The 21,192-nt window shown below is 38.5% G+C and overlaps 1 protein-coding gene across 1 annotated transcript in view; it reads right to left on the bottom strand.

Moving 5' to 3' along the window:
• Positions 1-918: 918 nt before the first annotated feature.
• The window catches only part of DOCK4 (dedicator of cytokinesis 4), a 269,438-nt gene continuing 249,164 nt past the window's right edge, over positions 919-21,192 (bottom strand). The window contains exons 42-53 of the mRNA XM_068400425.1: positions 20,817-20,993; positions 17,190-17,273; positions 15,264-15,383; positions 14,786-14,907; positions 14,396-14,516; positions 13,787-13,868; positions 13,460-13,569; positions 12,118-12,285; positions 9,881-9,953; positions 7,274-7,387; positions 6,263-6,324; positions 919-3,008 (exon numbers count right to left, since the gene is read on the bottom strand). Of these exons, the coding sequence (XP_068256526.1) occupies positions 2,583-3,008; positions 6,263-6,324; positions 7,274-7,387; positions 9,881-9,953; positions 12,118-12,285; positions 13,460-13,569; positions 13,787-13,868; positions 14,396-14,516; positions 14,786-14,907; positions 15,264-15,383; positions 17,190-17,273; positions 20,817-20,993 (1,659 nt within the window). The 3' untranslated portion in view covers positions 919-2,582. The remainder of the gene's footprint in view (positions 3,009-6,262; positions 6,325-7,273; positions 7,388-9,880; positions 9,954-12,117; positions 12,286-13,459; positions 13,570-13,786; positions 13,869-14,395; positions 14,517-14,785; positions 14,908-15,263; positions 15,384-17,189; positions 17,274-20,816; positions 20,994-21,192) is intronic.

Genomic DNA, 21,192 nt, shown 5'->3' with positions numbered 1-21,192 from the left:
GTTGAAAAGCTGATCTACAGAATCAATTTGTCAAAATTGGCTAAGCAGAAAATGTGTCAGCTCGGTTTTAGAGTACTCTGTCAATTTTACACCATCTGCTACCGTTCAGAGTATTCCTGATGTCACAGTTATAAAAACAGAGTGCTCATGCAGGTTAATTTACAGTGAACTCTCCTAGTAAATTTTACATTCTTCAGTTGTTCAGAAGAGCAGGTCAATACTCTCCACCTTGTCTCACAAAGCAATTATGGATCCAAATAGGGGGAAAACTAGATCCATCAAGAGATTTTTAACAGAAAGAAAAGTGGCTTTAGCAAGACAAGGAGTCAGAACTCTAATTGCATGACAAACTGAATTATCATCTCTCATTCTGTAGAAAACAAGTTGTACTGTAAAGATTCATCAAGTCCTTTTATTCCATATTAACATTATGCAGCAACCAATATGAGTGTCTAGGTAAACAGAAACTTCATGAAATGTTTTGCTGCAAAGATGATTTCAGTAATGCACGCAACTGCTGAAGTCATCACCTCTGCTCACTGCCATAAATAAAAAAAATGGCTTCAGGAGCAAATAACACTGATTCATACTGTGCTCAAGCACTAGTCAACAAAATCTATTAAACTACACAGGGGTGAAAAAAAATAAAATCAAAGCAGCTTTGTTATCTTACTTGTGACACCTTATTTAAATCTCAGGCATTACCTCTTTATATCAGCATAAATAAGTAGCCTTCTACACCTTTTATGATGTGGTTACAGACACAAAAATGTTATAGTAGAAAGCAAGAGCTAGTTCAAGGAATTTCAGACTTTAAAATCAGCAAGATACAAAGCTAAAATTCATATGTTCCTTTTCAAGTTATGAATACTTTCACTAAAACATAAATATTTTAACATATATTAATTTTTTCTGACATTCAAAATTGTAAAGTCAATATGGCAGAATTATTGTTAAAAGCACATATTTACAAATATTCTTTTTTCCATACATAAAGTATTTGGCATAATTATAACAATCTTACTGCATACACAACTGTTTGCTTCTTTTTCACATAATGGTACACTCCTTATTAAAATTTACCAATTATGTACAAAAATACTTGAACATTTATTATAGAAAACCTCTATAACTACCATCAACAGCTTGTAACTGCTGAAGGCTTAATTGAGAGAATATAAAAAGTGGTCACTTTCTTCCAGTTAAATTATGAACAAATCAAACACAGCTAAAATCAACATGAGCTTCCCAACAAAAGAGGGAGAATATTTTTAACAACATGATTTAAAATGCAGTTCACACATCTGTTCCCAAGCACATGTTAAACAATCAGTAAAAGAAGGAGGATACAAAAAATACATACAGAAGGTGCCTTTTTATTTTTTTAATCCCTCCACATTCCTACGGCTTGGCATTAGCTTTCCATAGCTCTTCAGATGCCAGTCACTAAAATACAACCTAAGGCCAAACATCATTCTCCTACAATAAAGATGATGGCGATGAACTCAAGCTAAAAAGCAAATCCCAAAACCTGACTCCACTGGTACATACACATCCAAAGAGCTGTTCAGAATTTGTGCTAGGTTTTTACAGAATTATTAATGACCTTTGCAATTAGCTTTTGAAATTTATTGATCAATATCCAGTAATTTGTATTTTTAAAAATCTGTTCATTTAGTGTATTGCCTTGGTACTAGTCAGTACTGATTCTTGTACACAAGTTAAATGAACAATTCATTTGTACCTATTTCATACACAGATTGTATTTTAGGGTGAACTTTCGAAAACAACAGAGAACGTCCACTAGCAAACTGCTAGCTTTTTAAAAAACAAAACCAAAACACACAAAAAAAAAACATTAACTGGAAGAATAAAAGTAAATTGCACCTCAAAAAGAAGGGGATGCTTCAGGTACAGTAATACACTAATGGCACAAAACCTTATCAAGATTCACCAGAATGGTGCTCTACACTGAATGAAATGCAGGTATTTTTCCATCTTAAAAATAACATAAACCAAGTGTGTGTGTCAAAAATCCCAAACCACGTTCTTACAACAGTTCTCTGCAGTATAACTTGCATTATATCTCTGTTTTTCCACAGACATTTGAAATGACCAACCTGTTCATCGGATAAGAGAAACAACTTTCAGCCTACTTGCAGAAACATCCTACTCTACAAACTACTTTGTTAGGAAGCGTGCATTTATCTCTAGTAGTAAAGATCCAATCAGTATATTCTGTATTTTGTAAGAAGCATTCAGCTAACTCAGATGAGAGTTGTAGGGCTTTAGATTCAATTTTTTAAATAAAAATAAAGTACAAATAAAAGCATTTATCAGTTTTCACCACCATGAAATTAAAAAAAATCCTCTCATTCATGCTTCCTATAATATCTGGCAACCTAAATTAGTAATTTCATTTCAAACGTGCAACATAATATTAATAAGTTTTTCAAAATTACTTAAAAGGAAAGGTGGGCAAAATATTAAAGTGCCTAACTAAACATGTTTTACCATTTTTTAAAAAACTTCATTTCTTAAACAGTAAAGAACTGGTTGCAATTAAATACAAAAGTGGCTTCTCATAGCTGAGAGACTTTGCGGGGCAGAGGCCTGGGCCGGGGAACCTGCTCAGTCCTTCTGCTGCTGTTTTCCAGATTGTTTGGCCGGACCAGCTGTGGCTTAGGCGGCAGCGCCGGCGGGTCCACGGCGGGCGGGATGGAGAGGCTGTGAGGTAGAGGAACGGGGCGCTTCAAAGTCCGCTCATACACGCTGTAAGGCGGCGGGGTTTTACTTTCTTTTCTCACAGGCTCCTCAGAAACACTGTAGCTTGGGACAGTCACTGTTGGTTCGCTGCCTTGGCTTTCAAAGCCCGATGTCTCTGATGTGCTACATCGGCTGAGTGAAGAGATGCCACTGCTGTAACTCCCCGACAGCACCGGGGAGTTGGATATGAGCCCCGAGGAATGATACTCCACTGGAGACGGCGTGAATGATTGCACAGACCCCTGCTCGAAAGAAAGGGCAGAAGAATTTACCTGGAGTAAATGAGGGAGAGTGTTTCTGTGCTCAGACTGAAAACACACACAGACGTTTGCACAGATTCTGAGGCTGGATAAATGTAAATGGTTGTGTCCCTGTTTAATTAAGATCCAGTAAGGAACCAATAAAAAGCTAATTTCCAGAGTGCCTAGGTACACCTTAAACAGTGCTCATGCCAGTAATTCATGTAAATGGAAGTAAAACTGTATTTAAATGTTCTCTTACTTTCATCGTAGTCTGGAAAAAACTGGAAGCCTTTGAAATGAGCCCTCGGATTCCCCATCTGTAAGCGAAGCGCCCAGCCCCGCATGGCACGTACCTGGTGGCGTCCTGCCCCCTAACGCCATAGCACGGGCCCTGCACCCCAGCCACTGCTGCTACTTCAGCCTCTCACGTTCCCGGTTCATTTTCCAAAGTTTTCCTCACAGTTTCAGTGCACCGTCATGCAGTGAAAAGTGCATTTACATCGTGGCATCATTTCCGAGTGTGCCGCAATAGCAACGCCGGAGGTGAAGCGCGGAGCAGATGCCGAGCTAACAGCTGCTGGGCGCCGGCCCTGCTCAGCCCGCAGCCCCTGTTGCTGCTCAGGAGGTGAGGCATCGCAGCACCCATCCTCTCCCCCATCTCCCAGGCGCTCCTGGGACACACTGTGCCGCTCACGCGAAACACCACAGCAGGCCCCAGGGACAAGGGTCCAGCTGAGGGCAAAGGTTGCAAATGGCTGCACCAGCAGCCTCACAGGTCTGTGGGGGAAGGTGAGGGACAGGGAGCTGAGGGCCCAAGTGGCAACAACAATGCTGACAAAGAACAGAAGGCAGGGACAGTAAAGCCTGAGCCAAAACCACTGAGCAGTCCTATTTAGCGAGGCAGCTTCAACCGAAAACTGTAAAAGGTTAGACCATACTTTGCAAGCTGAAAAGTTTTTGCAACATATCTAATATTGACCCGAGCCACATGAGACAATCTAGATTTAGTGGCCTCAAGCACAGGCTGAAAAAGGGATGGAGAAATGACATCAAAAACAAATTTCTCACCCCAATTCTTTTTAGACTGGTTGGCACTCAGCTGCTCAGCTTGAGGGGAGAGTGTGAGCCATGCAACAAAGGGTGGGAAGGGGAGGAAAAGGAGAGGGGCATGGGTGTATAGACCTGGCTGCACTGACTTTATGCTGTTGAGATAATCTTAGTTATCCATCTAGGACTGGATCCACAGTACACTGAAAGCAATGGGAAAAAAAATCTTCATTTACATCAGTGCGTTTTGTACTAATATGGCCTTCTCTGGCAGCATGTAACAGTTGGAACAAAGGCTAAAATTTGAGCCCTGTACATGGCTAGGGAAAAGCAGAGCAAGTGTTGAAGACATTTCGGACATTGCAAGGAGCCTGTTTAACTACTTGTTTCAGGTTCCATTCCTCTGCGTGCGAGGAGGCTGCAGCTGCACTCCTACTCCCACAAACATCCAGCATCAAGGTTTTCAACTAAATGATGTAATTGGTTCAAGTTCCAAGAACTCCTGATGTTTGGATTAAGTGACCATAGATAGGATTTAGGACATTTGCTTTTGTCATTCACAACAAGAGCAAATATGTGTAAACCCTGCCTGCTTCAATTTAGGACCTGAGCAGGGGTAAGCACTTGGTTCCTGACAGCAGTGCAGACTGCTTGTACCAGTAGTGAGTTACAGTCTAGACACCAAAACAGTCTGGAAATTCGTGAATGCTCGAAGTGAGATCCAGCAACGCTCAGAATTATTCTGGGCCAGCATTCCTCTCCCAAGTGACAATCCAGACTTTGGCTGTAAATGCTTAAATTCTGTCCTGGCCTTTAGAAGAAAATGTTAGGACGAGCTTGAAACACCCCAAAGACTCATCAGTACCGAGTCCATCCAGGGAAAAAGGGAAGAGTAGCTCAACTTTTGTACAACATCCTAATGCTCTGAAGAGTTTCCTAGTGAGCAGGTAGTGTAAATCCTGGGATCGGTGCTCACTTCAGCAGAAGGTACACTATGGTAATAGGACTATGGGGCGCTCTGATGGCCAGCACAATTGCTCTGTGTTGAATCTGGACCACTGTGCAGCCACAAGTGGAAACGTTACAGGCTCATGGGATGACAAATGGGAGAACGACTGTGGACTTGTGATTAGGGACCTCAAGGGGAAAGGAGGCATTTTGGGGTGCCACTTTCCTCCTCCTCAGGAGATGTCTACCCCTGCAGCATTAGTTAGGCATTGGGTAGCTGAGTGACCGCTTTGGCAGGGCTGCCTCCCTCTGCCCTCGCACCTGAGTGCCTGAAGCACCACTCATGCTCCTCTCTATTTGTTCTCCTTCTAGGTTGCTGACCCTCATATTTCTAACTGCAGAATTCTTTCTGCTGCTGTGGGGTGGCAGAGGCTACCGCCAAGACTAATGCTGTGCAATCTGTCAGTACTGGGGTTTCCCTGGAACATGCAGGCTGCGTGTTCGTGTCGTCCAGTGCTGTGGAAGGCACAGATTTCCTGGTCAAGTTTTCTAACCAATAAGCTGTTGTGCAACAAGCGGGTACCAACACATTCAAATATCTTGAAATAGAAGTGAAACTTCCTCAGTTTAGCCTGGATCCCCAGTTGTATGTGTGTTTATCTGCCAGAGAAGAACCAATGCTTATTCACAGCCTGTGCTTAATGTTTCCTGCTGTCAGGCTTCAAACTACTTCCAACTTCTTACACAACCTTGCTGGATCGTTCTGCAGAGGAAATTGATATTAAAATGACTGAAGCAGGGATTACTCTCTAACACATCCGCTAATCCAACAGCTCTGGATGCTAGAGGAGTAAGAGGAATGGGCTGCACAACAGGTTCTCCTTAGCTGGCATCTCCCCTTTTGCCACTGTTGCAGACAGAATTCTGGACCAGGTAGGCCACTGGGCACCTCTTACATTTCTTTCTTACACTCCCTTCTGTCCACTGACTCAGGTGAGCTTGATTATCCATGTAGGTGAGAAGCCTAATATTGAGAGGCTAAAGAGTCTGAAGATTAGGCTTCTTGCCTACAGTTTTAAAAATCTTCAGAGCTGCTGTAATTGTTATGGCTACTTACTCCTTAATGTTTTTGTATAGGCATATGATAATAAAAGGAAAACATAATATAATCCCAAATAATGCATATTAAATATACACTATCTACCTGACAACACATATGACCTGTCCCACAAAGGCGATTCACTGCAATAAGACAATACCTTCATTGGTGATCTGCCAGCAGGAGAAGGGGAAACAGAGGCTATGTGTCTTGCTGGTGATGCTGTAAAGTCAGAAAGATTTCAGTGCACTCTTAGAACTACAATTTTCACTAAGAAATCTTTTTAAGTGCATAGGAGATCATCCTGCACACAAGCTTTATCTCTTGTTCCCTCTAAGTTCTTGCCCCATGGCTGCAAATAGTTTTAGAGATTTTGTTTATTTTACTTTGTTCTCAGGATTATCTTGCAGTACAATCAATGAAGTATAAGAAATTTCTGCATCCATCTTCTCTGAAAAATTTTACATCATTGTAAATTGGTTTATATCCTACCAAATGATAACAGGATTAAAAAAAAAAAAAGTCAGCATAATAACTTTTCCCCTCCTTTTTTTCTTCTTCTCTTAAGAATGATATAGTATTTGTATGTCAAATAAGAAAAAAGACAATACATAATGTAAATATATAAAACATTTACCTGTAAATATACTGTAAACATGCCTGGACATACTTTGTGGCATAAGTCTAAAACACAAAAAGCAACTTCACTCCCTTGAGAACAATTATATTTATAGTATCACTTAAGCAGCCTTTCCTTTAAATGGAAATTAATCTTTTGAAAGGCAAATTGGTTATAGTAACAAAATTCATGTACTTCGATGATTGCTGTGCATTTTCTGGCCAGTAAGATTCTTTGTGATTAATGATAATTTCTGACTGCTAACCTCCAGTTATCATAAGATCAAAAGATTAAATCTGATCATCCTCCCTAGTACCAGCATGAACGGTCTGAAACTACTCAGTCAAGGGGCAGAGTATTGGAAACAGAATGCTACAGAGAACATTAATGAGATGAAAATACCTGTGGAGGCAGTTCTACAGCCTTCCATGTAAGTAATCAAATAATAAATTAACCTGCCCAAGAAGTTAAAGATTAATCAGAGTGAAAATCTAAGCCCTCAAGTAAATCACTTTTTTACTGGAGCTTAGCCTGACATGTCCATTAACTCACCAGTCTGTGCAGGTCTTGGTGGTACAGGAGGAGATATAAGCTTTCCACTTTCTGATGTGTTTCTGGCTTCCTTCCCACTGTCCAGGCTCCAGCTGCTGGGGGTGGTGTTTACAGCTGGAAGAGAAAAAAAAAAGTTGGCATAAGCATCAACTCTTCTAGCTCTCTGACTTGCCTTTATCCATGAGAGTAAAAAATGCACAGAGTGAAAACGTTAAACAACTTAACAAGCATGCCTGAAAAGCTCTCATGATTACATCAACATTTGAAAAGCTCTTATATAATGGCTCTCAATCTTCTGGTTGTCTGATGTATGCATCTGGCCCTCAGGTCAGTTTGCAGTTGGGACCATCAACAACAGTAGCAGCTGAGATAGCATTCTGGTGCACTGCAAATCCAGCCACGAAGGAAGATAAGCTTGAAGCCTGTTAATATAATCAGTTTATCTTTGCACCAGACTCCTATTTAAAGGTTTCTAGGCAGAGGGGAACAGACTATTCATAAACCATTTCCATTAACTCATTTTATATACAGAAGGGACTAGAGAAAGGAACTCGCGAAATTCCAATCAACCTCCCTCAGAAATCTTTCAGTGCTAACAGTCTTTTGTTGCCTGTGTAGGCTACAAATTCAGAATTGATAGAAGGTGGAAAGAAGGGCACAAAATGGAGGGAGTAAAAATTGAAAGAAATGAAGATGTCTGAAAAAAATAATCAAATGAAAAAATTATTGTGGACTAAGAAAATTTATATACACTGTTTGTAGCCATGGTCGAGGATCTCTACGTGATCATGTAAACTGACTGCCACCTTGACTTGTATAAAATTGGCTGTTGTATTTGTCCGTGTGACTTTTACCAAATTCCATTACTTCATAATTGAATGATCCCATAAGGCCTGGAACAGCTTCCTTAATAGAACTGGATTATCTCATATTATCAAGGAGCCACCAATATTGGAAAGAAGTCAGATAGACAGAAAGCCAGGACATTTAACACAGACAGGACAAAAGCTAACTTGAAACCCACAATTTTTTTTTACACATCCTGTAAAAAAGTAGAAAAAAAACCTGCTTCGAACCTCCTCCCTTCGCCCCCCCAAAAAAAACCCACCTTCAAGCCTGAAACCTCTTGCCTTGCCATGACAGTTTTCTTCTTGTCTGCTTATTTCATAGTTGTGAGTAGAGAACCACATGCAAGGACCCTGTGCTCATTTACAAAGATAAAGCGAAAAGCGAGCTATTGTTGCTAACTGATGGTATCAATTATTGATATTATAGCAACACCAAGGACTCAGAAGGACTGGAATCCCACTATACCAGTATGTACCAGATTTAAAACAAAAAGTACAGTACAAGTAATATGTTTCATATCTGTAACAATATTTTTACAAGTATAATTGCACATTAGTTGTCCCTGAGAACAGTGCACAGAATAATCTATTTTCTAGAGGATCATTTTGCTTTTTTATTGCCAAAACATACAATACATTGTTTGCTTTTTATTGTAGGCTGTCACCTAGCAGTATGGTTTTGCTCTCATCCTAAAAATGACTTGGCACCAGACCTGGGTACTTCAAAAGCCTGAATCTCTTAACGAGCCATTTTTTCTTTTAAGTCATCCAAGCAGTCAGTTCTTTGGACTGCTAAAGGCTCCGGGAGACAGCATTTTATTTTAACAATTCTGTAATGTACTTGGCTGCATAGGCCAGTGGAAAAGTTTTGCCATTTCCATGCTAAATTATTTCATATGTTTTTCAGCCCTGTGAAAAGTTTCACGCTTGAGCTTTCATAAAAACTTGTGACACAAAAATACTTATATAAATCAGCTCTAGCTCTCATAGATCAGATGAAGATCTGATTCCTGGTCAGTTCTTGTTACAGTACATTCTTAAAATATTTATTTTCAATACATCTGATTTACTATATCCTTTATTCAGGTTACCACAAAGGGCAGCGCATAATGAAATGATGGAGCGTATTATGGTTGTGGAGCACATAATGAAATCTTGGCCCAATAACGATGCCAACAATATTGAATTTCCCCATGTGCAAAATTATAAAAGACAATATTTTGTCTATGGAAATTCACAGGTTTCTTATTTACTCTAATTAAAAAAAAAACAAAAACAAAAACCAAAACCAACAAAAATCCAACAAACTACGCATTGATCTTTTCCATCAACGTGTAACCAAAAGCACAGTGACTTATATTTACCAAGGAGGACTGCAGGTACCAAACTTCAGGACTCTACCCATCTCTTTAGCTTCTCTCTGCCGCAGTCTCCAGAAGCTTATCTCCAGGGTTCACCACCCCATATGTCTCTCTTGAGAAGCAGAAAGGACAGCTCTCACAGGCAGCCTGCTGCTTTATCACCTCTTCCTGCAAACTTCTGGGCCTTTCTGAGTGCAACACTCAGTTCAAACAAATACCATGTTTTTTTGGCAAAGTGTTTTGAAACTTAAGAGTGTTAGCATAATTTAGTTAGTTACAATGTTTTGGAACTTGGAGATGACAATATACACTCACAAGAATTAGCATTCTACAGGAATGACAGATTAATTATATTTTCATTACTTCCAAGATTTGTATTGTGCAGGATTTCCACTCACCTTTGTCGGGGCCAGGCAGATTGGAATCACTTCGTGGCAAAGCACCATCTCCAATATGATTAAACAGCATTCTCTGGAAATTGAGAACAGCATGGTTTATGCATAGCTGCTGTTCTATTTCAGTAGCCTTTAAGAAAACAAGTATCTTTTTGTTATTATCCCCACCACACAGGTCTACTTTGGAGGTACAGTGATAAACATCACCTAAGAACATAAGTAGTTTAATAAAAATATGTGTATACAAATAAGGAGTAGACTAGTTTTCTGAAAACTGTACACACTGGAATCAGAGGGAGGATTGTTATGTACTGAGTTCTGACAGTTTCCAGCTACCTAAAAAACGGAATAAGGCTTATTCCTCAAGTGGTATCTTGACAGATTACTAAACAAGTGCAGGGATAGATTTGCAATAATTTCATTGCAGAATCAGGATATGAACAAGCAGTAATGTTTGCCAATATTTCAGTTATGGCTTTTATCTTAGATGAGCATTGTGTATTACTTCCAACCCTGACTTTTTTGGTAGCAGTCTCTTGTGGATGAGAGCTGACCCACGAAGTGAGTTTGTCTTTCCTTTTCTGAATAATCAGTTTTTTAAAAATCACAGTAAATTTATGAAACAATTCTAAAATTCCACTAGTTATTTCTTTTGGCAGCATTCAAATAATCTGTGGGTCACTAGTTTATCTTGGTAACAGATGAAAACAGCATACAGTAAGCCCTACAAGTAATTCAGATGTACTTTCCAAAGTAAATCAGAACAGATAGATAAACTTTACTTTTTTTCTTCCTTTTTTTTTTTAAAAGCAAGATCAGACAATCACTGAAATCCAAATCAAATCAAATCCCATTCTTGTATCTCCTTCCAGTGTTCACAGAGGACCATGTCGAGTCAGCAAGGCACTATGCTGCGGTTCCACAAGATGGCAAACCCAGCTGCAAAGTAATCGCCATTGATCTAACATGTTGTAGCTCCATGTTACAAAGTGAGGAACAAATACTTGGCCAATTCAACTTGACTTAAAACATCTCATAGACAGAATGCTTTGGTAGACTTTGAGCTACACTAGGTTTGCCTGTCTATGCTGTATTAGAGTCATACTGGATCATGTAATATCTTTTTTCCTGGAGTTACCATTAAACTGAGGTGGTGGTACTACATGTGTACTCTAATGTGACAGAAAATGTGCTCATATCTTCCTGCCTGGTCTGGATTGAATGTTCACTGACTAGTGAGTCTGCAGTGCACTAGGATCTGGTGGGCAAGTATTGAAGTCTGTTGTGAAGGTAAAGAGCAAAGGCTGAAAAAGCAACTGAAATTGGAGGAGATAGAGACAAAAGCTGAATGAGATACAGAGAAACCAGGACATATAAAATAATGCAATATAAAACCATATGGAAGAACAAGAGCAATCACAAGATGTTTAATGAGACAAAAAAAAAAAAGTGAACCCCAGGAAGCTCCATGAGGAAGAATAATAGTGCAAAAACTAAGGAGGCTTGTTGACCAGTCAATGACAGCAGGCATTCATCTTCAGAGTATGGGAGAACCTGGAGACACACGGTACAATTGCTCAGCCAGAGATCAAAAAGCAAGCACAAATGGATGTTGACTGAAAACAGCTGTACATAGATAACCTTGAGCACCAGTTTCAATGAGGGAAGTGGATACAGTACTGCTGTGGTCTTGTTCTATGAAGTCCATCAAACTTCCTTAAATGAGGTAGCTATGGCCTGAAAGGACTTGATTTGGACTTGAAGTGCAGGAATTTACCTGTGCATCTCATCTTTCCCGGTTGAAAAACTATTGTGAAAATTGCATTCATTAAGCTGTAACAAAGATGTTCATAAATGGGTGGTCCTTTCCTCATTAACTTAGTGTGAAGCTCCAACCAAGACTGTTGAAGTTAACTGGTGTTAGAAGAAAAATAGAAAGGACAAGGAACAGTTTGAGCATCTAAATTCTAATGAGAGTTGCAGGTATCTCTACGATATCTCCTTACAATTGTCCTGAGGATTTCTTTTCCCCTTCTTAATCAGAAGGTAGAGAATCACAATTTTGTTTCTGATCACAGTCCATTTTTACTGCTCATGGAATAGAGCATCAGAGAAAGAAATTGCACTTTTCCCCAGAAAGATACATCCTCATTTACGGTTACGAGGGCAGAAAGAAACTGTCAGACCTTCTTACCTTTGAAACATACTTCACTGTACGAGCAAATTAATTTTCTACTTACCCTCTCTTGGGACACTGAGGGTAGAGACAGATTGGGAGATTTTCCTGCCGGGCGAGTCTCAGAGAGAGTGGAGACTGGGCCTACGAGCTCCTCAGCCTCCCTTATCGAATCTCGGGTAGAGTGGGGGATAGAAGTCACATTCCACTTGGCAAAGCAAGAGTTTGCAGTCTGGGAGCAAAAATGGGATAATTTTTTCTTTGCGGCAAACTGTAAAACTGCTTTATTTGAAGAACATCTCCTGGTCTTTCCTGTGTGTTGGTTTGGCTCCACTACCACTGCGAAAGTGCCCAGTAGATATATCAGTAAGTAGTTCCCAAGAACTGCCCTTAAGTCTGGCTAAGCTTCAGTATTACTTCTTAAGACCTCAGGTAACAGCATGAGGACTTAAACAGAAAAGAGGAAAAAAATTAAATCAAGAGCCAATTCAATAACTGAAGAAGCAAGGGACAAGAATACAACTAATAAGAAACGAACAAATCATTTCTAAAATAAAGGATCCTGGACTACCAAGTTGTTTTTTATCAGAGGCAAAATTTCTGGTGGAAATGAGTGTGTTGAGAGAAAGGCCTTTCACACTGTGCTTATGTTCTCATCTTTGTCAGCTTCAGCAAGAGATGCATGTGTGATGGCACGGATTAAAACAGCAACTGTGTTAAAGGAAAGCACTTTAAGAAAGTAGGTCCATTAAGAAGAAAAGATGAAATAAGGATTCAAAATTGGCCAGCTCACCAAGCTCGTTTTGCATTTCAGATAACTCAAAAGATAAGAATTTCATACAGACTTATGTAACAGTAATTTCAAGGTAAGAACTCAACTCATTTGTTTCTCTGGAGTAATAAAATGTCTATCTTTCTTTTCTGAAACGACACTGAACAGGAATTGCCACATGGAGTGGGTTATTATCTCAGAGTGGCTAGGATTGGCTGTTTCAGAAGAAATAAAGGGTAGGTCAACATGGACAACTGCTGTGGTAACAGTTTTTCTTTCTTTCTTTCTTTCTTTCTTTCTTTCTTTCTTCTTCCCTAGATTGAACAAATGCTGCTGTTTCACGCAAGCAGGCTGTGTCATCTGGTAAGTCTTTGCACCTCTCTCTCACTGCAGTAAGTAAATATAAAAAACCAGCTCTAAACCTAGACAAAGCAAGCAGAAGTGTGATGAAGCACCGTGTATTCTATTCACATCTCTTTCATGTAAAATATTTTAAGAGTATTTACTTATAAAACCAAAAAAACCCCCTTGAAAATTAACAGCAGTGTGCAGACACTGAATCTGCTCGAAGTTCAACAAGCGCCTGTATCATCTTAGCTACTTGTGTTCAGAGGACTCCCAACAAGCTTCCTACCTGCGAGGTTTCCAAAGGAGTAGGGTAGATGGCACTGCAGGGCCTCTCTCTGGGGGACAGGCAAGAGTTTTCTCGCGAATGCTTATGTTTGTCAGACAACAGAGGAGAGGCTAGAATATAAACGTGTCAAGTGATTAAATTCATGGAGTGAAACTCAGAGATTTCAATTTTATGCTTCTGACAAAGAAATCCTCTGTCCCCAGTAATTCATATTCCTCAAACAACTAGCTAAATTTGATGTCTGACCAGTGATATCATGCAAAAATTCAGCTGTGTAATGTATCAAGAATCATTTAATTTGATTTACCACGGGAGACGAGCACTGACCTCTGGCACTGGATGGAGCAGAACTGGTTACATTAGGTGAAGCAGAATGTGTAGAACTCAGGCTTGAGGTAGATGGACTAGGCTGCATATAGAAGAGATGCTGTTGTTACCACATCACACTTACTGGTTTGGAAAACAAAAATTTATAACATACTTTTCACTAAAACAAAGAACTTGTAATTTGTTAGACTAGTTTCTCAATATTTCAAAATAGCAAACCAGTGTAAAGAGCATTAATGTAACTAGACAAAGATGTAATAAAATATCAAATAAATAGAAATGTAATTACTATATTAAAATAATTACATCACAACTGTGACAACTGGACAGAAAAGTCCATGTAAGGTCAGATAAATTCGCATCATAGTGCATTGCTGCTTATTACTTTTGTAAAAAATTAATGCTCTAAGTTAAAGAGGATGAACCAGTTACATACAAAATAGTTCCTCCTAAGTTAAGGAGGTTAAAAGCCCATTTAAAGATCTGTTTTTTAGAAGAAGTATCAGCAATAACTTTGCAATTTCTGAATGAAATAATAGAAGCATGAATTTAGCAAATAACCTTATAAGAAAGATTCTGTTTAGTTTGAAGAATGACAATAATTTGTACCTGCATGTTAAAAACTTCGTCGGAGCTTTCCGATTGCCCAGTGATATTGCTGACTTCAGCAGAAGCTTGGGATGAGAGTGATGAGGATGAATACCGATTGACAGCTGGGTAACTCAAGGGACTATTATAAGAATAATGAAATACAAAATGGTTAACTCCAGTTGCCAATCATAATTTTTCATGTGAAAACAGCACATATTTAGTAATCTCCACAGTTTAATTTTTATTTATTTGCGAGAAGAGGGGGAGAGAGAAAATATATATATCAGCTTTTCATGCCTGAAGATCCTTCAGGCAGACCATAAGAGGAAGCATGCACACAATAAAAGTATTTTATGGGTCATCTTCTGTGAGTAACAAAATCTATCAATTTCTAGTAATTTAACTTGCCTGCGTCGTGGTATTACCCTGGCACCATCAGGGCTCATAGAAACAGGTATGGAATTTCGGCATACACGAGGACTTCCATTTGGAAAATGAACCGGGCTAGCTTGTACACAGGCAGAAAATTCCTGGTGAGTTGTTAAAAGAAGATTAATTAAAATGAACATAATATCATTAAGCATTTTGTAAGGTATAGTCACTTGAATAGTTACATCTGCATTTTCGATCAGTTTCATCAATAGTAAGAAAAATATTTTAACTTTTCGCTGATGATACTTTCCCTTTAGTAAAGTGTGACTATTTTTCTCTGCACTGTATGGAAAGTTTATTAACTTTCTCTTTGCTTTGTGGTACTGTAAGAACGCTACAAGTTGTAATTTTTACAACCAACCAAAAGATGTCACTCTTTGTTGTTTAGGAAAATTAAACCACCCTTACTGTAGCTCAGTGGTTTCCTGGTTTATCCCTGCACCTGCTTATATACCTGTATTCCCAAGCTTGACTTCATCACAAAGAACTGATCCACCAGCTTTTTGTGCAATGGCCTCATGTCCTGTGGCACTACCTTCTCGTGCACTGCCAGGCCAAATTCTAGAATCTGGGCCTGCAGAAGAGACAGGAGGAAAGAGGGGAAAAATATATCTTCGATCCATTTTCTTTAAGCTTTCATAATCAATTAGGATACTAATCAAAAAAATCCAAGAAAACACACGTCGTATTAAAAGCATCTGTCTAAATCCCTGACAGACCTGTAATCAAACAAGGCCTAAGACCAAAGCCAGTAATACACTAGAGGATTTATGCCTCTTCCAGTTTTACTATTCAACTTTCCCAAAGATTTGGCCTATGCAAATTCAACTCAATATAAAAACCACTATGGATAACATAGTGAAAAATCTGGCTAAATGGCAGCTTTACAAAGGAGCAGTTCTAAACCCTAAATAAAAGCAGTTTTCTACAAGAACAGTTATGAAAAGCATGAAACAACAGCAATGGCCACATCCACCAGAGAACCTGTAATGTATTTTCAATCAAGTCCATGGTTCCCTGTCCTATTCCAACTCCCCAGAGACCTCAGTAAGTGGTGGCTTTAAGTATATTCTTGACGCAACGCATGACAGGCTTCAGTGTAACTGCCAAAACTCTAATCTTGCTCAAATTTGGTCACAGGCATTTAAAATACTGAACTGGTTACATGAGGAAACAGATAAACTCAAATTTAAAAACAAAATAGCTACTCTATGCTGTAATATCTTTGGATGAGAGCTACTAGCTGAGGTTTTCAGGCAGCCTGCAAGCAGGCACACAGCTGCGCAGCATCACTGACCCGAGGTCAGGACTGCAGCACATCCATCCGCACACACAGCCCATCCCGGCCCTCCTCAGTGCTCCGCCTTTTCTGTTAAATCATCTGTGGGTGCCAGACAGGGTTTAACAGCTATCACTTGGAATTAACATTTTTGTCACAGGAAGTTATTAACTCCAGTTTTAAATTGTAAGGGTTACTAAGATTAACTACAGCTTGAAAAAACAAAACTGCAATGTAAATTACTACACATTATCTAAACGAAATTAAAGTGAGCTCAGTGAACCTATTCTGTCCGAGGATCTGTCCCTTCAGCTGATCTGACAAAAGATACCACAATGCTGACAAAAAATGGAATTTCAATCTTGCCAAATTCCAATACTCTGACCTCGTTATCCCAAGCTGGCAATAAAGTCTGAAATTTCAACATGCTGCATAGAACTAAGGTAAATGTCAGTTAAAAAAGCTTAGTGAGATCATTTGATCAAAATAATTTTATTCACCATTTCCAAATGGAGACACTTCATATTTGAGGCTGATAGGTCGATACAAAAATCATATAATGCATAGAATACTCCCCCGTTTAATTTAATCATTTGGTGTTTATTTTACTGCCTGTCTACTAGGGCAATTAGTATTAGATACCTCCGACTGTAATAAGATTTTTTGTTTTTTTTTTTCTTTTATGCTAAACCTTTTAGTGAAAATGTTTTTCCTGTAGTAGTGGTACAATATGTCATAAAAATATTTGCTGAAGCCATCAAATGTTTCAATGAGATAATGGTTATTCTGTAGTAGTGGTAAAATATGTTGTGCAAATATTTGCATATGATCATCACTAGACAAAAACTTGCCTCTCATTCAACCTTTACTTTAGAATAGCTTGAAGTGATTAAGATGATGATGAAAAGGACTAGGGAAAAAATATTAAAATGACCCAGAAACCTGCTTGTACAGGAAGTTACTGTCTACTTGGAATTTAGTTCAGAAAATACTGAAGACCACTGGGCAATTATTAACCTCTGAAATTTTATATTTTATTCTGAGACACTTTTAGCTAGAACAGCTGAGCAGGCCACCTTGTCAGTCTTTTCCCCACTTTACCTGCTCAAGCATCAGCTCTCTCAAGCGTGTGATCTTCTCTCCATCCTCTGGATGGTTCAAGATATATTCTTTGACAAAGAATGCCTAAGTAGAATAAAATCACAAAGTAACATAAAGTGAGCAAAAACACATAACTTTTTTTTTAAAACAAGTTTCTAGATTATATTTTTGAAAAAAAGGCTCCTTTCTACTGCAACAGAGGATAATAAAAGCTAAATAATTATTCATACATGCCTTGGTGGAGACTATGGGCAAATAAAATGTAGCCACTCTTGTGTGGAATTTACCAGTTGTTCAATATCTGGGACAGATCCTGAATCAAATTTGGAAATCTGCAAATCAGAGTTAAAACCAAACACAGATCACCTGAACTAAACATCTGTTCCACATTAATTGTGACACAGGAGTTTCAAATAGTTACAAAGAGTTAGATGTTCCTGTCTTTTCATACTAGGAGCTTCATTATCCCTTAACTATAAAGAAATATTAAGAACAGTGTGGGATTGTACGCTATTTTACGTATTGGAGCTGTGACATTATCTTCTTACTCACTCTTAATATAAAGTTTTAAAGAACTCGCAGTAACATTGATGTCAGAAGCCACACTTTTCACTTCAGGAGCATCTGGCCAACATCTGGGTGTGTTCATGAACTTACATGACTTTCCAGCCCATCTCCAATGCTCAAATTGTACCAGCTATAGTACCCCAATGTAATTTTACACACCAGCAATGGCCTGGACATAGCACTCCCCTGTTTGTTCACGATTGCATCTTTCTTAACACAGCACCTATCCTACTCTGCAAGGGGATTATATTGAATTTACAACAATTCTTGACACTGTTCTGTAAAGAAAATCCCCACCTGCTCGACTGAGAGATTTCTAGACTTTCTCAAAAATGCATTTGTCACGAAAAGTCTCTGTATGCAAACCTATGTGTACACATGGTTTTCTATCCATAGAGTTTAGAGGATAATAGCGGCTGCTCTGTGCTGCGTTTTCCTTTTGCACCTGTCTTAGCATTTCCCTCATATACTTCTTACAAGGTTCTCCATCCAACTTTAGCTGTTAAAATCTTTGCTATGCAGAATCATTTGTAAATATGGGGAGCAGTGGAGCTGGAGATAAATATACCCCTTCCTCTGGTTCAGTTCAAAAATTTCAAGCTGTGACAACCCCTAATAAGGAAGTGCTGAGACCTGTCTAGAAAATGCTGATACTGTAATGAAGAACATTTATTTCACATAGTCCTTTCACTGCAGATAAGTAGAATTATAAGAATTCATGTTTAAATTGTTAAAGGGAGCCCTCTGATACTTGCTAAAATCCCAAATCCCAAACTTCAGCCAGATGATGTTTTTTTTTCCCTCAGCTACAAGCTTAATGTTCTTTCAAGATCAAGCAGGTGGTGTCCCAGTGGTTTTGGGCTAAGATTTATATAGATCTGTAATATGAGTCAGAGATGTACTAATCTAACTTCAAACAAAATCACCAGTACTTTAGCAAAAAAAAAAATAATTAGAATTTTACTAAATCCAGTAACTTTCTTGGAACTGGTGGTTTCCAATAATTAATCATGAAAGCGGCTCAACTCTTCTAGCACATGTAAAGGAGCTAAAAGAAATGTAAGTTATAGTACAAATTGCAGTTTGAGATGCGTTAGTGGGCACAATACACTCTTCATGCTTTTCCAGCAGTGTTTAGAAAAATTTTTAAAATATCAGTGGTTCAGTCTGCAGCCATTTTTTAGCACACATGAAGGTGCTGCATAACTATTACTTCTGTAGATTTTCCTGGAATCTGTTCCTGTATTGAAACCAGTGAAAGCATAGCTTTAACACCTGCAATACCAGCCAAAGTGCTGAATAATTAGAGGTAGCTGCTTTTTATCCCATCAGGACAGAAGAGAAAAAAGAAAGCAAAAATGAAGAGCAGAATCAAGAAGGCAGCAGCTGGCCAAAGGATGTTATTTGCTGGGTCTTAACACTTCTTAAACCTTGGAAGTTGCCTGAAGGGAAGGAGGATACCTGTAAAGACATGGTTATGCTTACCTCAAGACCAGGTGCTCCAAGACTGACTGAGTTTTGAGCTTTGTACAGGGCAGAAGGCAAAAGCAATTGAAACAGTCAGAGAAGAGCATTGACAGAGAAGAGGAAAAGAAGGAAGGTAGAAGATAAGAAGTGGCAAAACAGCAGGAAGACATATGAAGACTGAAAAAGGGACATGCAAAGAGAATGAGAGTGAAAGAGAAAATAAAACCCAAATCTCACAACTATTGCTACCAGTTTTGAAGTTTACAACACAAATTGGTGAAAAGTCCTATTTTAGATATGTAACAAGAGAGAAAGGGAGAGGACAGAAGGGAATCAAAACATGAAGACTGTCTAGAAGATCATGAACTACAGCTAAGAACAACAATAAGAAAGGAGCAAGCTAGAACCTTTAGTATGCTCGTGAAGAATGGAAAGCTACGCAGAGACACCGAGCTGGCTCTGACCCTGCTAATTCAAACCAGACATAGCTCTGACATGACTGTATTTCTCAATGGACTCCCTTCATGGCACTTTACTATGCTAAACAGTTTTGTTGTTATTATTTAAAGGCAGCTGGGAAACATCAAACATGGTACTGCTTTGCTTTCGTCTCACAATTTTCATAACGTTGCAGTTTTGATGACAGATTCTAACACTATAGTGGACTCAATTTCTTGTAGTTTAATTTAGAAGCAGTTTTACCAAATTTAACACTGTTGAGTGAACACTGAATCTTGCAGCCTTTGAGAAAAGTGGACAGAATGTTATTCAACTTGACATTTTCAATGGAAAAGGAACAACCAGCAGACTCATGTATTTCATAAGACTATTAGGAGAAACAGGGAGACCAAGCTGGGCTGAAAAAAAAAAAATCCTTCCTTTCTTTTCACTGGAGTTTCAAAATTCCACGGAACTTTGTGAAAATACAGCATCCCAAACGTTTAAGGCTCTCCTAAGGTGTTTCAGAGATTATAATAATGAGGAACAACTTTTGTGAACAAATCCAGCATTAGACATTGCTTAATTATATGTATTATTTTTTACTAGATTTTTCCAGAAAATAGCTTTCCTTAAAAACTTGGAGAAGAGAAAGAAGAAGGTTCTAGAAAAACATAATTCTTCAAGATAATAAAATTTCTTGTTAGGAATTTTTTTAATATATAAATATATATATATATCTCTTGAAATTAGAATGTCAGCACACAGAAGTAAATTTGCCAGTTGGCCAGAAGTTGCTCCTGAACTAGAAGGACAGGGGGGAGGGAATATATTATAATAATATATTTACAATTTTATGGGCATTTCATTAAAAATGCCCAAACAAACCACTAAGTAATGAAAGGTAATTGTGAATCAACTCATTACTGGAGTAAGTTTATGAGACTATCTGCAGCAAAAGGGTTGTTTCAATAAAGCTATACATATTTAACATCACCTCTCCCAAAACTGCAATGTAGGTATAATTAAAACAAGTATTGATATAGTACTTTCTATCCTAAATTCATACAGAGGAGCTGCATCTGTACAGAGAAAGAAATCAGTAGAAAACTATCTTATGACAGATTTTTAATTAACAGAAAATAAGTTGCTTACCTCTTGGTATCTAGCAACTCCACCATTAACTGCTGCATCAATGACCCCATTTAGGCACATCGTGAGAGGGTTAATATTTTGCATCTGTCGAGTTTGACACTGACTAATCAGTGTTCTCAGCTGCTGATTCTTATTTTCTAAGACTTCAATAGCATTCTCAAGGGGACTCATTTCCACCTGAAAGAGAAGTGAAGAACATTGCAAACATACTTAACCTTCAGTTGAAAGATGAAATATATTAAAGGTAATTTTTGATTTCTTAAAAGAAAACAATGTTATGTTCTCGAGTATTGGGGCAGAAAAAGTTCTTCTCATCTGGGCTACACTCTGAGCACAGAGAGAATTAATTCTATCATGTAATCAAGGACCAAAATAA

This window comes from Nyctibius grandis, chromosome 5 (genome assembly GCF_013368605.1).
Source record: "Nyctibius grandis isolate bNycGra1 chromosome 5, bNycGra1.pri, whole genome shotgun sequence".
Lineage (NCBI taxonomy): Eukaryota > Metazoa > Chordata > Aves > Nyctibiiformes > Nyctibiidae > Nyctibius > Nyctibius grandis.
The sequence above is the reverse complement of the archived record's forward strand: the minus strand, read 5'-3'. Positions and strand labels throughout refer to the sequence as shown.